The sequence below is a fragment of the Neofelis nebulosa genome, chromosome 3 (assembly GCF_028018385.1).
Source record: "Neofelis nebulosa isolate mNeoNeb1 chromosome 3, mNeoNeb1.pri, whole genome shotgun sequence".
Classification (NCBI taxonomy): Eukaryota; Metazoa; Chordata; class Mammalia; order Carnivora; family Felidae; genus Neofelis; species Neofelis nebulosa.
In genome coordinates, this window is record NC_080784.1 from 203,122,867 (window position 1) to 203,139,794 (window position 16,928).

Here is a 16,928-nt window from a genome sequence, read left to right on the forward strand (position 1 = left end):
TGTCGCTTTGGAGTAGTGAGCATCAGGCCGCGAAGCGACCCCTGGGGCGGGGGCGCTCTGGGCTGGCCTATCTGGCATGTCTCACAGGGCACCCGTATTTAGCAAATGACCTCTTAGTCTCCCCTCTGCACCCCCGCTGGTGCTGCCACGGTGCTAACCGTGACTTTGCCCTGAGAGGGGGTGGGGGTGTGTTGGGAGACAGACCAGACCGGAGTCTTCAACTTCTGCCTTACCTGTTTTAGGGCCCCAACTCAGATTCTTAGGATTTCAGGCTGAAAGCGAAGTTTGGAGAACACTGTCCTGGAACAGTGTCTTTCAGACTTTTTCACCCTGACTCACAAACAGGAATTATTTCTGTGTTGTGATGCGGCGTGTGGCCACGTGCCCAGAAATTCGCTCTGTATACAGGACTGAAACCAGTTTCAGACAATACCTAGCCCTTGTTTTGTGTAAAGCATCCTGATATTTCCTGTTCTGTTCTATTTATTTAAAAAAGTGTTGGGGCGCCTGGGGGGCTCAGTCGGTTGGGCGTCCGACTTCGGCTCAGGTCGTGATCTCGCAGTTCATTAGTTCGAGCCCCACATCGGGCTCTGTGCTGACCGCTTGGAGCCTGGAGCCTGCTTCGGATTCTGTGTCTCCCTTTCTCTCTCTGCCCCTCCCCTGCTCATGCTCTGTCTCTCTCTATCTCAAAAATAAATAAAAACAGGGGCGCCTGGGTGGCTCAGTCGGTTAAGCGTCCAACTCCAGCTCAGGTCACGATCTCACGGTCCGTGAGTTCGAGCCCCGCTTTGGGCTCTGGGCTGATGGCTCAGAGCCTGGAGCCTGCTTCCGATTCTGTGTCTCCCTGTCTCTCTGCCCCTCCCCCGTTCATGCTCTGTCTCTCTCTCAAAAATAAATAAACATAAATAAATAAATAAATAAAAACATTAAAAAAAAATTAAAAACAATAAAAATTAAAAAGTGCTGGAGGTCACCCACTCTGATTTTACAGTGCACTAATCTTTTTTTTTTTCTTAATGTTTATTTTTGGGAGAGAGAGAGAAAGCGCAAGTCGGGGAGGGACAGAGAGAGAGGGAGACACGGAATCGGAAGCAGGCTTCAGGCTCCGAGCCATCAGCACAGAGCCCGACATGGGGCTCGAACTCACAAATCACAAGACCATGACCTGAGCCGAAGTCGGACACTTGACCGACTGTGCCGCCCAGGTGCCCCCACAGCACACTAATCTTGACGGGGTTAGCAGGGGCAGTGTAAAGAGCACCGTCCTTTCCCAACAGGATCCGTTCATTTCTCCTCTGTCTGGAGGCAGTTATGATCCAGGTGGGGGCAAAGGTCAGGGGCACCATGTTGCCCCTTGTGGCAGGGCTTCCCACACAGGATTTCCCTTAACTCTCAGAACAGACTCTTGGAACGAATTGTGACACGTCTGTTTTATAGAAAAGCGAGGCTCAGAGAGGCAGCGTGGCCTGCCCGAGGCCATGGCTGGCTGGCGTTCAAACTCAGGTTCCCCCTCCAGACCTCGTGCGCTGTCCCGTGGAGTCCTTCTGAGGGACTTTGTGGGAAGGCAGTGTCACCCGAGCGTCGGGTCCCTTTAGCTCAGGCTCCGGAGATCGCGTCAGCACGCTGATGATGCGCCTGGGGAGAGGGACGCCTGGACCGGACCGTCCGTGACGAAAACCGAAGCCAGTGCAGGCTGTCTAGGTGCAAAGGTAGCTCAGGGATTCCACTCCTCAGACCGTGGCGATGGGTCCTGGTGGCGCCCGATGCCTCGTGAATGCGGCCCCCGGTGCCCTGGTGAGGCCCCTGCTTTACTGCTTTCTAGAGTAAGGACCAGGTAGGACGTTGTGTCTGCGGCTGCAGCAGGGGCTGGGAGGTAGGTTGACTTGAGCACAGGAAAAGCCACGTTTTCCGGACTTCCCCCTCGCCGTCCACGGTTACTGATGGACTGCAGTGAGTCAGGGTCTTGGCCGGGTGCTCACAGGTAGGAGCTCAGGTGGGGGACAGGGCAGGCGGCGAGGAGGAAGCCAGGGGAAGAGCACGTCTTGTTCAGGACCTGCCCTCGAAGCTGACGCCGCGGAGACGCTTGTTTTGTCCTCACGGTGTCCGCGGCAGGCGTAAGCACATCTTAACCCAGAGGAGGCCCCTGAGGCCCCTGCCCGGTGTCACACCTGTAGCGAGCGGTCCAGGCCGGTCGCGCTCAGCTTTTGCCTTTTCAGTGTGTCCTGCCGCCTTCCCAGAGCCACATGCGCACCCATAGCGGTGGGGCCACACCTGACGTGTGCTGTAAACCGGGGTGGACCTAGGCTTCCGGTTACTAACTGCTGGAGGACGAAGGCTCTCTGGCCTGTTCTGTGTCCCAGGGTCGAGGGCCCCATCTGGGTTGGCCGGCCGAGTGTCCTGGGTGAGCTGTGTGGGCACTAAGAGGACCAACTCTTTCCTGCCACGCTGTGCACCCACCGGAGGCCAGCTGGGAATTGTTCCCGCTTTATTCCCAGGATGGTGTCTCTGCACTGCGATGATCACATTCTAGCTTAGAGGCCGTTAACCTGGCGCAGTTGGAGAGTCATTCCTCCGGAATGTTCTTTTCTCTCCTTCCACCCCTGCAGTGCATGCCTCCTTCCATCACAGCCCTGACCCACTCTGAGGGCATCTTTTGTTTCTTGCTGTTCCTGCCACGGACCGAGCTTAGTCACCTCCGTGTGGCCAGTGCCGGGCCCCGCGTGGGAGGACGGACACGCGGCCGTTGAACTCTTCAGACTGTTCCTTGTCGCTGTCGAGTGGTAGAATTCTCCAGAGATGTGAGTGGGTTTTGCGGTAATCTCGGATTAGTAAACGAATCCACGGCACAGTCTGCGTCATGATTAGCGTCCGGGGGTCCTTGGAGAGCCCGTCGTTAACACCGCAGCTCTACCTTGAGGGACAGGCTCAGGGTGAAGTTAAAGTTGGCAGATTTTAGTGTCTGTTGCAGCTTGTACTCGTTTATTTGTGGGTGTTGACTTTTGGGTGACAGGTCAACCTACGAGCGCCCCAAGAGCAAGGCTTGCCTCGCTGAGCTCCCAAGTGCCCGGGCTAGTGTCTGGCGTGCACCGGGGCCTTCATCGGTGTGTGTGTTTGTGTGTGTGCATGTGCGCGGACGGGGAGGGTCTGAGCCTGCGGCGAGAAGCCCGTTCGCAGGAAGGGCCCGCGCAGCCCGTGTGTCACCGGCACGCCCCCAGCCTGGCCGCACACGGAGCCTGCGGTACAGTGCGGGGCTCCCGTGGTTTGCCCGGTGCCTGCCAGGCCCTGCTGGGGGCTGGGACGTGAGGGCCCGTGAGAAAGTGCTCTGGGGGCACTGAGATGGGCGTGACTGCTGCCAGGATCGGGCTGGGGATCGGACTGGTTAACTGAGTTGGAAGAGAGCCTTAAGTAAGTGCCTCCCAGTGTTTAATGAATGCACGTTATGTTTGGCATTTTAATGTATTTAATCCTCACAAAACCTAATCAGGCTAAGTGGTAGCCCCTCATCTCTCAGCGTCTGTTCTAGCTGCTTGGCCGAGTCTGTTACCAACACGGGGAGTGCGTGGTGAGGTAGGGGGTCGGGGGCAGAGGCTCGTAGGCCTAGGAGAATCTGGGCACAGCTGGGAATTGGGGCCTTGAGGGTCTCTGGTTGTGGCTTCCCTGCAGCAAAGACCCCTGGTGGCTCTTGTGCCTCGGGCTGAGAGACACTTCTCCACAGCCGCCCTTTATCTGCAGTTTCCTCGTCTGGAAGGTGGGGGTGAGGGTTGTCCGTCCTTGTGGAGTTGCAGCGAGGATCAGTCGGATAAGCCGTGTAGACCGTAGGAAGCAGCACTCAGAACAGAAGTCCGCACTCCCCGCCAGCTCTTGCGCCGGGCCCTTGGGGCTGGACCAGGGTCAGGTTGGTTTCTGAGAGTGAGCCTTGGCCTCCGTGAAGGCTCTGGAAGCAGTAGAGCCCCTCCTCCCCCTTCGGAACCCCCTTGCTTTCCTGCAGGCTCAGACGAACAGTTAGAACACACATTGCAGGGAAGGGTGTTTTCTGGAAGTTGGGAGGCCTCGGAAGCTGGCCTGTTCCTTCCGCACGTCATGGGGGAGACGGATGCACAGAAGCTGTGTTTGGTGTCCTTTATAAGACTGCAGCCACTGTAGTTCAGCAACACAGAAATAACGTTAATTTGCATTCGTTGAATTTATACCTGAAGTTAATCATTTTTTTTGTAAGTTTATTTATTTTGAGAGAGAGAGAGAGAGAGAGAGAGAATCCCAAGCAGGCTCCATGCTGTCAGGGCAGAGCCTGACTTGGGGCTCGATCTCATGAACTGTGAGACCCTGACCTGAGCCAAAATCCAGTGTCGGACACTTAACCGACTGAGCCACCCAGGCGCCCCTGAAGTTACCATTTTTGGTATAAAGTGCCATCATACTCAGTGGTCCAGAGGAGAAGAAGCCTTGAATGCTCTCTTGCTACCACGGGGAGAACCCTGCAGCCGTCCTGGGCAGGCCTCGGGGCCCTGTCCCTCGTGCCCTCCCTGGTCGGTGCAGGATTGGAGCAGGAGGGAGCCGAGCGCACTGGGCACAGTGAGAGCCCACGAAAGGCTGGAGACGGGAAGGGCGGGAGGGCCCTGTGCAAACAGCAGCCCCCTTGTTCCCGCCGCTCCGACCCCGACCCCGACCCCGACCCCGCTGTGGGGCCAGGGCAGAGCCTGGTGGAGTGGGAGCTGAGCGCGTGCGCTCTTGAGCTGCGTGAGCGGTGCCTGCTGAAACGCCCTCTGCTGAGAGGCGGTCAGGGGAGGACCGTTTCAGTGTCTTACTCACAGTAGGTGTTTGAAGCTAAGTATGGTTTCAGATCCAGGCAAGCGTCTGCGAGTGTGGGGTCGGTTGACACTGGCACAAGGCCCCTCTCCGTGGGAGCCGTGCTCCTGCAGGAGGGGTAGGAAGAGGGTGAGCGGACAGAGGTGTCGGCCCTGGAGCCCGAGGGGACGGAGCCATGCGACCCTGGGCTTGAGGGGCGAGGGGCTGAGCCCTGGTTGCTGAAAGCCTCAGAATCCACCAGGCTCAGGGGAGGCATAGGGCAGACCAGGGGGCCATCTCGGGGCTGAGTGTGATGAAGGAGTGCGTGGCTTTCTGCCCGGACCGTGCCGTCCCCGAGACTCTGCGGGCCGAGGTGGGTGACTATTGGGAAAGATACGGGTTTCAGCGCCAGCACCGGGCAAGAAACCAGGCCAAGCCCACGGTCCCGGAAACGGCCTTCTAAGAGTGAGAGGGGATTTACAAAATGTTGTCTTTAAAAGGCGCGTTTTATTTAAGGTGTGACGTTCGGGGCCCTGACGATTCTGTGTCCGCACATAAAACGGTGAATTGATGTGCAGTGTGGCTCAGCCCACTTTCCTACACGGGAACGTGTCGGGGATCAGTTCGACGTTTGTCATTCTTCCCTGTCTGGTGCTGGGACGCTGCCTCTGTTTGGTACCATCTCTGCACAGACTGTCGCCAGCCCAGAGCCCTCCTGAACTCCAGGTCCTAAATAAAGGATGAAATCATTTGGCCACTTGGGACGTCTGACGCTCAGACCGCGTGTCCTCACACTCACCTCTTGACGTTGTTGACGCAGCCAGAGACCCCACGTCTCCTTGAGCGACAGCTCCATCCTTCAGACTGCACGGCTGAAACCCAGCGTCCTTGACTCCTCTGTTGCATTTATCCACCGCGGAGACCAGAGTTCCTCCGCTTTGGCCGCCTCCACTGACCTCGCCTGGGTGGTTTCAGCGGCTGCCCAGGGAGGCCCGTGTCCGCGACGGGCACGTCTCAGCACAGTGGACAGGGGCCTCGTCTGGTCAGACCCTCCGCCGGTTTTGCCTTGCACATAGAATAAAACCCAAAGACCTCGTAGCCGCCTGTAAGGCCTGCCCGTGCCGGGCCCGGGTCTGCACGGGCTTCTCCGTGGAATTCTCTCCTTTGCTCTTTTTGCCTTCAGCCCAGCGGCCTCCTTGTTCCTCCTCGACTGTGCCAGGTTCACTCCTTCCTCACAGCCGGGGACACCTTCCTTTGGCTGGACACCGTCCAGACCCCGGCCCTTGGCTTGTGGCCTCTTTTTCAGGGCTTTATGGACACGCCGCTTCCTCGTCCATCCTGTTGAGAAGTGTGTGTGTGCATTCACACGTGTGTGCGCATCCAGGCCGGCAGTCCGTGTCTCCTACCCCTGCTTGTGTTTGTTCAGCGTCTGACACGCTGGGTACTTTAATCCCCTTTGCTCCAGAGGGCGGGGAACTTTGTCCCTTTGTCTGATGCCACGTAGCCTCGTCACCAAAACGCAGAGATTAGCGTTTAGCAGTAGGCTCAGAGGTACTTACCTTCACGGACGGACCGATCTGCTCAGCATCAGAAGGGCTCGGGTGTGGGCAGTTTCCGCATGCAGCAACGGAAGAGCCTCGTACGGATGGACGCGAGGCCTCAGCAGGGGTGCGTGGCGGGTACTGGCCGTGGCGTTCCTGATCATTCAGATGTTTACTTTTACAAAGCTCAGGACGGCTAAAGTAGTTTGTGGAGATGCGCACGTGGATCTGAACCCAGGGATGTCACGTCAGGCGCATTTTTTTCGTTGTTACTCTGCTCTCTGCCTGTTGCTTTGTCCGTTTTCCGATAATTTTTTATTAAGACGCCGCTTTTAAGATGTCAAGGATTTGCTTTCCAGGAGTGAACTGGCAGGTAAAAGAGTATCTTGGAGGAGGTCAGTTCTGCACTTTTTTTATAGCGTTAATAATGTACACTTTGTAGGTATAACTGCGAATGTTCTCTAGATTCAGACTAGAAACAAAAAAATCTCTTGGATCTCGTGAATAAATAAACTTTAAAAAAAACTGGGGCGCCTGGCTGGCTCCGTCGATGGAACGTGTGGTCTTGATCTCTGTAGATTAATCTCTATAGAGATTACTAACAATAAATAAATAAACGTAAAAAAGTCTCTCGGATCTTTCTTTAACTATGTTTTCTTGACCGAATGATAAAATGGTTTTCCGTTTTTGAGATGTTAACAATTCAGGCTTAAGTCTTGTTGTGACTTTAAAAAACAAAGTGTCCTGGGGCACCCAGCTGGCTCAGTCCTTGGGTGATGTCAGGGTTGTGGGCTTTCAGTCCCACATTGGGCACAGAGATTACTTAAGAATGAAATCTTTAAAAATAAATAACCAGATAGATAGATAAACGTGTCTCGCCCGGTACCGTGTAGAGCAAGCAGTCCGGTCGTTTAGGGCATGGGCTTTGGAGTCCGGTTCACAGCCTGGCTCTGTCACTTACCGGTGGCAGGACCTGGGACTCAGTTCCCTGTGGTCAAATGAGCTAAAAGAACCCGTCTCCCAGGGTGGTTCTGGCTGTTGAGTCGGGGGGTGCTTGTGATGTGCCCGCTGTAGTGCCCGGCACATAGTAGGTCCTCAGTTTAAACCTAGCTCTTGTGGTTTGTATGAGGTAGGGCCTTTCTGTGACACTTGTCTGCCTGTCCCATCGTCTGGGCCGAATGAAATCTAAATTGTTATGCCTTCCTTAAAACTCTTGTTAGAGTTTGGTGGCCTTGGATATTTTGGGGTCTTAATTAGCACGCTCTTTTGCATGCACACCCCGGACTGCCTGAAGTGTTCCTCTGGGCTCTGGGGGAAAGGCTGTTTCTGGGGCTGAGCACGCCGCCACGTGAGAGTTTGGAGTTCACTGCAGACAGGAGAGCCCGTGCGCGGGAGCCTCGTGAGCGCGTTTGCCAGGATGGCACAAACTTGCGGTGGCATCTATCATAGGAAGCAGAGTCCTGCTGTTGGAGGCTGGACGTTACTCTCTGACCAGGGCAGCGCCGTAGTCTGAGTCCAACACTGGAGCCCAGGTGCCTTCACGGGCCCCGTGTGTGTGTAGAGCGGGCACGGGCACTAAGGGAAAACTGAAACCGTGGGCGGGCGGTTCTCCGGGAGGGACAGGGGACGTGCCCCAGCAACTGAGAAGCCCCACTTCTTTGTCACATTTTTAAAATTTTTGAGAGAGAGCGAGAGCAAGAGTGAGCGAGGGGCAGGGAGAAAGGGGGAGAGAGAGAGAGAATTCGGAGCCCGGAGTGGGGCTCGAACTCATGAACCCTGAGATCGTGACCTGAGCCGAAGTCGGGCACTTAACTGAGCCACCCGGGCGCCCCGAGAATCCCCACTTCTGATGAATACCGCTGCTGGGGAGGAGGTGGCGAGAGCCGCTGACGTCTGGGACACTAGAGCAGATTGGCGGAGTGCCGACTCACTTACCTACTCGGCGGAGACGGCCGGGTGCTGTGCCACATGCTCGCCTGGAGGGAATTGGCCAGGGTCCCTGCTCTTGAGCGTCTCCGTGGGGAGCAGCAGGGCAAACACGAGTTATAAGCCCCAGGGTCAGAGGGAGCATCTGGCTGGTCCTGGGGGTCATCAGACGTCCTGGGGATGGCACCCGGGCTGCGTCTCCCGGCTGAGGGAGGAGGGTGGGTTCACAGACAATCCGTTTGGCCTGCGTCTCTTTGGATTCGCCTCGCTTTGTGACACGGGCACTTTCCGGGTTAGAAATGCTTAAACCCGAGGATGCAGTTGGTCACCCAAGTTGGTATTTGTTGGGTAGTTTGGATGGTAATTGTCACAGTATTTTAAGATAGTGCCTGTGCGCTTCACTTTTTCTTTAACCTGATGGTTTTCGTTAAGTACAAGATCGGTTTCTCGTGGAAGAGTTTGCTTTGTTCCTTCACAGACTCCCAGGGGGAGAAAGTACACAGCACTCTTGAGAAGTAACGTGCACGTGCCTACACTGGTTACAGGGTTCTGTTGACTGTTTTGATTTCCCTGAGACTCTAAGCTCTTAACCTTGGGTCCAGCGCCTTCCACAGAGAAAGCACATCGTCGATTCTCGATAAATACTTGTTGAATGGATGCAGTCAGAGTCAGCAATATAGAGAAGGTACAGAGAATCTGCATGAAAGCCGATAGTGCTTTTTTAATAAAATCGGCCTTCAGAATGAATGCGGGCCTCGACCCCCACACCTTGTGTCTAAGTATGAACATCACTGACTCGGGGTGTTCTTAACGAATTAGGCCTGGATTCCGAACTCACTCTTCGTGCCATCCAAAACCTGAAAAACTCAAAACTTTTTTTTCCAGGATCTTTACCTTATATAGTAAGTCTTTGCCCCTCGACCTGGCCTGTCGCATATGGGATGTGTTCTGTCGTGACGGCGAGGAGTTTCTGTTCCGCACGGCCCTGGGCATCCTGAAGCTGTTTGAGGACATCCTGACCAAGATGGACTTCATTCACATAGCCCAGTTCCTTACGAGGCTCCCAGAGGACCTGCCCGCGGAGGAAGTTTTCGCCTCCATAGCTACAATTCAGATGCAAAGTCGAAACAAGAAGTGGGCTCAGGTAAACGGATCCTTTGTTCTCTTTTCCCTGCAGAGCAGTTTGGCTCAGTAGCATGACTGAGGAAGTTCATTGCTGCCTTTTGAGAAACCAGCCCTCTCTAAAGAAAGTCCTCCTTGGACCGGAGATGAGGAGCCTGGGTTTGAGGCTGGGCTCTGCCACGGGGGGTCATCGGATGGACAGGTGGAGGGGCGGGTAACAGAAGCCTCTCAGCCATTCTGCAGTGGTGCCAGGGGACCACTGTGCTGTCCACAGGTTAGAAGGCATTTTGTAAACCAGGCGCCTCCACCCCCACCCCCACTGCTGTGCTTGGCGCCGGGCGGAAGGGATTGTCCCCCATCGCTGATCAACAGACGAGACCCACAAAGGCGAAATGCTTGCCCTCAGCGGTCAGTGGAGGGCAGGAGGGCTGAAGGGTGGCTCCCCTGGGCTGTGCCCTCTGGCCCTCTGGTGGCTGAGTTGGGGGAGTGGCTGAGCTGCCCTGTGGGAGCGAGTCCAACCTGGGCCTCCTCCTTCTAGATCCCTCTCACCTCCTCTGGACGTCCCGTCTAGGGTTGTCCCCTGGGGGATTAGCTGGTGTTGTCTGGTTCCAAGTCTTTATTGGGCGAAAAAGGAAAAAACAAGCCTTGCTTCTTACAGGCTTATTTGAGCCTTACAGGCTCAAAGCTTGTCTGAGCGGCAGGTCGCACTGGGAAGTTATCTGTGGACGTTTCTACTCCCCTGTGTATGCCAAACAGCACATCCCTCATTTACCCTTTGTGTTAGTGGGAGATTTCAACGATTTTTTTAACGTTTATTTGTTTTTTGAGAGACAGAGAGCATGAGCAGGGGAGGGGCAGAGAGAGAGAGAGAGAGGGAGTCACAGAATCCGAAGCAGGCTCCAGGCCCTGAGCTGTCAGCACAGAGCCCGACTCGGGGCTCGAACCCATGAGCTATGAGATCATGACCTGAGCTGAAGTCAGACGCTTAACTGACTGAGCCCCACCCCCCAGGTGCCACCTTTTTTTTTTTTTTAAGCAATTTTTTTAATGTTTGTTTATTTTTTGAGAGACAGGGTGTTGGTGGGAGATTTTAAATCCATTTTAGAATAGAATAAAATAGATCACAGACCCTACATCTTTGTCAGCCAGTCAGTTTTCAGATTTCTAACAGTCTCAAGTATCAGAGTGGCTTTCCAGTTGGTTTGAATCGAGATCCAAATAAGGTTGGATCCAGCTACCACGTTGCCGGTAGCTGAAAGATCTTTTTAGTCTTTTGTTTTTATTTTAATATATAGGTTACCCCACCTCTTATCCCTCCTTCTGTATTTATTGAAGAAACGAGGTCATTGGATCTACAGGGTTTCCTAGGGTCTGGATCTTGCTGGCTGTACCCTTGCAGGGGTGTTTACCGTGGCCTTCAGTACAGGCTGTTTCCTGTAAAGTGACTGTTAGATCCATCGGCTTGATTGTGTTCGGGTGTTTATGTTTGGTCGTAATACTGTGAAGGTGATCAGGCTCCAGGAGCCTATTTATTTTTATAACAGTTCTATTGAGATGCAGTTTATGTACCATAAAATTCACCCTTTTGAAAGCGTACAATGGAGTACATTGATTAACCACAGGGAAGTTCCCCTGTCACCTGGGTCCGCTGTCCTGGCCCTTGAGCTGGCCCTTTCTGTCCTTGCCCCCCTGTGATGTGTTCGGTCCCGTCTGGCTCTTTTGGGAAGAAGCACGGCTGTTGTGACGGGACCTTGGGCAATGCCATGAGGTGCTCCCCTGGTTTTAACTGGGGGCGGGGAGAGGCCCTGTTTTGTGCCGAGGGTGATGGGCTTTGCATTTCTGAAATGCTGCACACGTGCTGCCTTGCTGCATACGTGGGTGAGCCTTGAAAACCGTGTGTTGTGTGTGAGAAGGCCAGACGCTGAAGGCCACGTGCCCTATGATTCCGCTCGTAGGCAAGTCCAGGGCAGGTGAGTGGTTCCCCAGGCAGTGGGCGAGATCGGGCAGGGTAGCGGGGACGGGAGTTCGCAGGGTCCTTCTTGAGGCGGCGAAGACGCTCTAAAGCGGACCGCGGTGGTGTCGCACACGTGCATGGACACGCTACACGCCACTGAGCGAGCGGTACGCTCTCACCGGACAGATGACGCGCTAAGGAAGTACGCCTCAGTAAAACTGGGACAGAATACGCTCGGCTCGTGTGTGAGTAGGACTGGCGGTCCGCTTAGCAGGGATCTGGTGACAGGCAGAGAGAGAGCCTTCCTCTGGTTAAGAAATAAGCGGACGGTGCGAAATGAAGACACGGGCCACAGGTTCAGAATGGTTGAGAGTTTGATGGTGGGCACTGCCTGGGCCGTGTGCCCTGCGCGGGAGGGTGTGCTGCGGTCTTCCTGATGCACCTGCTCACGGTGGTTCCCTGAAGTCGCGGCAGTGAGCCGAGGCCTTTCCTGGCAGGCTTCGTGCAGCTGTCTACACGTGCAGTCATGGGTCTGCCGACCTTCCTTTGCTTGTCACTGGTACCCAGCCCGCACATCCCCATGTGTCCCCCCCACCAACAGGCACACACACACACACACACACACACACACACGCAGGGAAGGAGTAAACCCAGGTCTTCTGTGTCGCTTCTTGTGTTTTAGGACAAGGTAAAAATGTTCGGTTAAAGCTAGGTCAGAGGCTCGTGACTAGTAGGACGTTTTCTAATAATGGGATCGTGATAGTCGTTGGCCTGATGCTGGGGGTGCAGGTGGGCGTCGAGTTTGTACCGTTCTAAGTCCCACAGGAGTTGTGGTCTGTATACATCCTCCCAAATGCTGTGCTTCGGGTTAAGACCCTGGCGAGCTTTCCAAAACCAGTAGACGTCCGTGTTTGCTTGGCAGTCCCATGGAGGCAGAGCTGGACAGGGGGACCTTTATCTACCGTTAGTCTTTCCGTGCGATTTATTTGAAACCTACACAAGATGTTTCTGCTCTACCCCATGTAATTTGTGATTCAGTTGAAATCACACAGTGCCTGGCCCCAGGAGAGGAGCGCTTGGTTCTGGAATCAGGCAGATCCAGGTTGGAACGTGTGTGCCGCTTGAACAGCCGATCTCGTGAGCGCCCGTTGTTCAGGTGCCTGACTGCGGGGCTTGTTGTGTGCTAACAGCCGCTGTGCGTGAGCCGCGCCGACTTAGGGAGCCCGTGCTGTTGCCACTGCTGTGTGAAGCCGTCGCGGTGGAATGTAGTGTCTTTAAAAACGAAGGTGTTGGGGCGCCTGGGTGGCGCAGTCGGTTAAGCGTCCGACTTCAGCCAGGTCACGATCTCGCGGTCCGTGAGTTCGAGCCCCGCGTCGGGCTCTGGGCTGATGGCTCGGAGCCTGGAGCCTGTTTCCGATTCTGTGTCTCCCTCTCTCTCTGCCCCTCCCCCGTTCATGCTCTGTCTCTCTCTGTCCCAAAAATAAATAAAAAACGTTGAAAAAAAAAATAAAAAAAAAAAAAATAAAAAAAATAAAAAAAAATAAAAAAAAACGAAGGTGTTAACCAAGAACCGAGAGAGCGCAGAGTTGGGAGCCAAGTCACTTTGGGGAAGCGCGGGAGGGCCCGAGAAGAGCCCGGGTCTGTTAGCACAGTTTGCTGCTGAAGCGGAGAGGCAGGCAGGGAGCGGCCGCGCTAACGGTCCGGGGGTGCTCGTTGGCATGCTGGAGCGGGTGGCCTGGCTTGGGGGTGGTGAGCCCAGGGGCTGGAGCGGATGTGGGAGGAGAACCCTGTAGCCCCGTGTGGACATTGGTACCGTGGCTGCTGGGACATGGTTGTAGGGTGTTAGCCGGAGGCGGCACGGTTGGATTCTCACGTCTGGGAGAGGGCCCTGGCTGCGGGTGTTGGAGGCGGAACAGGGCAGCGGCGGACGTGGGGAGGCAGAGGCCCCTGCTAGGAGGCCGTGTGTCCCGTCACCACACCTGTGTCCAGTGTCCTTGCAGACCGCCCACGGGCGTTCCCTGTGCTTCCAGGTACTGACCGCACTGCAGAAGGACAGCCGGGACGTGGAGAAAGGCAGCCCGTCGCTCAGACACTGAGGGGACAGGCGGACCCGCACTCGGCACCGAGCAGACCTCCAGGTGGCACCTTGCGTGGCTTCGGACGCACGCACGCGCTGACCGCGGACGAGAACGGGCTGTTTTCACATTTGATCCTAACACTGGAGTTGGCCTTAAACAAAACAAACAACTTTCAAAGAACTACACCAAGGCTTAGCCTTAAGAAGCTCGGTGGAAAGATGGGCCAGTGTTGACCAGGGCCAACACTGCACACTCTGCATGGTTTAAACCTAAGGCAGTGGCTAATCCCCCCCTCCCCCTTATTTCAGCGAAAGTTAATTAAATTGTCATGCTTTTATGTCAACTAATGAAAAATACATTACAGTCTTCCTTAGCCAAGGTGTGTGAGAAATCCTCCCAGGGAGGCCTCGGAGAGGTTATTGGCTCATTTACGTACGTGAGTAGGGAAGGGGTTGTCGATTCCGTTCCTGGGACGACCTGTCCAGAGCTGGAGGTGATGTTTTCACAGCCCACCTACCCAAGCTTGCGGGAAAGGAGAATGGGCTGTCCCAGGGCGGTCACGCACGAGTGCCCGAGGGCTCCCTGGGATTCGACCTGACCTCTGGGTTGGCGTTTCTCCATCGTGGCCTTGACACAATCCCAGCACGAGTCCCATGCACGCTGAGGTTCCGGGGCACCCGTGCTCTCCGAGATTGCTGCGCCCTCCAGCTCCTGAGCAGAAGAGCTGCTCACACGGACGGCCCGAGACCTGGCGGAAAGAGCACGGGAGGACCCCCACGCCTCCCATCTGCGGAGGCCAGGCGGCTTCGGGGGGGGGAGGGCGGGGAGCCTGCTCCCTTGCTGTCACGGGCTGCTGCTCTTTCTGTTGTCACCTGAACGGCAGGACCGGTCCTGGTACCAGATGTTCCCTCCTCGCGTACTCGGCTTCAAGGTAGACCGAGGTGAGGGCCGATGAGCAGGCCGCACGCTTCCAGTGGTACGGACGGGCCACTCGGGGCTCTCGGTGTTTGTCCTGTGCGCCTCTCCCCACGTTAGCTGGTTTCCCCCAAGTTCATCAGCCGGCAGCTTTCTTGTTCTGACTTTCCCTTGACTGACTTTTACGAATTTTGTTGTAAGAGCTTTGTTTATCCAAACTCAAAGACACGAGCGGTTTCACACGGAGTAGCCCAGAGGACGGGCAGCTGTGTGGAAGCCGGCTCCCGTGTGCCAGCCGGGCTGTGCGAGTGCCCATGGACGGGGCGAGGGCACCGTCGGTTGCACCCGGCCCTCCGCCGCCCCCTCAGCTGCGCGTCCGCCCTCGGCCCCGAGAGCAGGCATGCGGCAAGGAGACCGGGAGGGGGCCGGGGCCTGACCGTGACCTCGCCCTTACGGGTTTTCCGTGCCCGCCACGTCCGCTGCCGACACGCGCAGGTGCGACGGCCAGTGGCGGAGCCGGGGCCACGTTCGTGCCCTTCACCCCAGCCCTCTTCCGTGTGTCCTGTTTTCTCGAACTGCCTTCGCCCCGTGTCTGCTTAACCGAGTTCTCCCAGGAGGTTGTAGATCATCTTGGATACACTTTCTGCCTCAGCCTTCAAGTGCTGACTCTCCCGACCTCTGGGGGCGGGGAGGGGGGCGTCCCGTCTTCACCGAGGTCTCGCGCTTCCAGACGCAGCCGTCCCCGGACACCGCGATGCTGAATGTAACCCACACTGAGCCGGCCCCTCGCCCGGCCGTTCCTCCCACACGTGCTGACTTGCGTTCCGTGATGTGGGCGTTCTGTCCGGAAAGATGTATATATTTTCTTACTGTACATAAAGATGTTCCTAAATCGGGACAGGAAGCGACGCCACGGGCAGTCGTGCCACTGCCGCGGAACGCGTTTGTGGGACGTCACGTGCATTCAGAACCCAGCCCTTAACCCTGTTTTGTCCCAACAGTTGGACGTTAAATCTCTTTCGACTTATGTCACTACTGATGCATTAAGTTTTTAAACGGGATCCCATGCCGATCGGGAATCCTTAGCGAATCTTTAGCTCGGAAGAGGTTTTCGTGACCTGTTCAGGGACCACGTGAGGTCTTGCGGTTTGATGTGTCCCCCTCGCAGGCCGGGGGTCCTGAGTCCCCACGCAGGGTCCCGTGGCCCCTTTCCGCAGAGGGCTGCAGAGGGCACCCGGCCGGGCATCTCTGTTGGACGCTAGCTACCGTTGAGGAAAACTGGAAACCAGTAGAAATGCCACGCCCCTTTGGAAGTCTGCACTTTCCCCTTCCTGTGCCCGCGATTTCCAGGACTTCAGGCTCGGGACCTTGGCGCGTCTGGCACTTTAGGGTCAAAAGCTGCGTCCCCACCGGTCCCTGAAAGCTCACCTAGAAACATTGTTCACTTTAAATGGTACTTTTTAACTGCTCAGTTTTTGACTATTTTAAATAGTTTGCGGATAGAAAAATTCCTGATAATACTTGCTACATATCATGTTTTAATTGCCTGTACAGTTAACCTTTAATTTTATTTAGTAAAGTCTATCAAATTAGGACTTTTTGAATTGTAAATATGTGGTTTTATTAAATAAAAGTCATGTAAAATTGTTACTTGTGTTCACTGTCGCTTGGTTTAAAATTGAAGTTCCCACCTTAAAGTACGGCAACACCTGACTTCGAGCGTCGTGCTGGTTGAAAATCCACCGAGGCCCAGTTCAGTGAAGGAGTCAGGTTAATTTGGTCAAGGGATTTGGGAGTTTCGTGTGCCCCCACCCCAAGCTGAAGGGGAACCTCAGACTCGCCCACCCCCGTGGCCTGGTGGCTGCTCACACCTGTGCGCCCGACCCAGCAGCTGGTGCACACTCACCCTGGAGCCTGCTCGGAGTGCTGGTGTCGTGGTCCGGCACCACCGCCACCCTCCAAGTGACCGTGGGCTCCTCCCGGGCTGCGGTGCACCTCCGTCCCTGTCCGTGGCCGAGAACGTAAGTGTCCGAGAGGTCACGTGTGTGCTCACGTTCGTCGGTGGGGCGCTGGGCTGTTGGAACCAAGGGCTGGAGGCCCGGGGAGGAGCCTGTCGAGTCGTGGCCAGAAAGTATGCGGCCCTTGGGGCTGCTGCCTTCTTTGTCCCCAGGCGGACTTTGTCTCCCCTCCTGTGTCCGCGCCCTGGGGACCTCCGCACCCTCCGCCCCAGGACTGGCCCTGACCTCAACTCCCAAGTGCGGGGTGCGGGGCGAGGCCTGAATTCACTCACCCGAATGCCTCCTGGGTGTGAGGCCCAGCCTGCCGGGAAGGAGGCAGCCATGCCAGCCGGCTCCGGGAGGACCTTGGGGACGTACGAGCCTTGGAGATGGAGGTTGTGGACACCGGGGGCGGACAGTTCAAACACCCAACGTGCCCCTGCCGCGAAGGCCCAGAGAGGGAATGAGATACTCCAGCAGCACAGGGAGGGGACCCCGCTGGACCTTGAGGGGAGCCGCTGGCCAGCAGAGGGAGGCCTTAGAGCCAAGGCGAGTCCTCAGATGGGGCGGTGGGAGACGCCACAGCACCCAGCGGCTCGCCGTGACCGCA

The 16,928-nt window shown here is 56.0% G+C and overlaps 1 protein-coding gene across 1 annotated transcript in view; it reads left to right on the top strand.

Annotated features, from left to right (window-relative positions):
• Positions 1-15,971, top strand: part of LOC131507873 (uncharacterized protein KIAA0232) — a 214,510-nt gene extending 198,539 nt beyond the window's left edge. The window contains exons 21-22 of the mRNA XM_058723162.1: positions 9,138-9,396; positions 13,359-15,971. Of these exons, the coding sequence (XP_058579145.1) occupies positions 9,138-9,396; positions 13,359-13,424 (325 nt within the window). The 3' untranslated portion in view covers positions 13,425-15,971. The remainder of the gene's footprint in view (positions 1-9,137; positions 9,397-13,358) is intronic.
• The last annotated feature ends 957 nt before the right edge of the window (positions 15,972-16,928 follow it).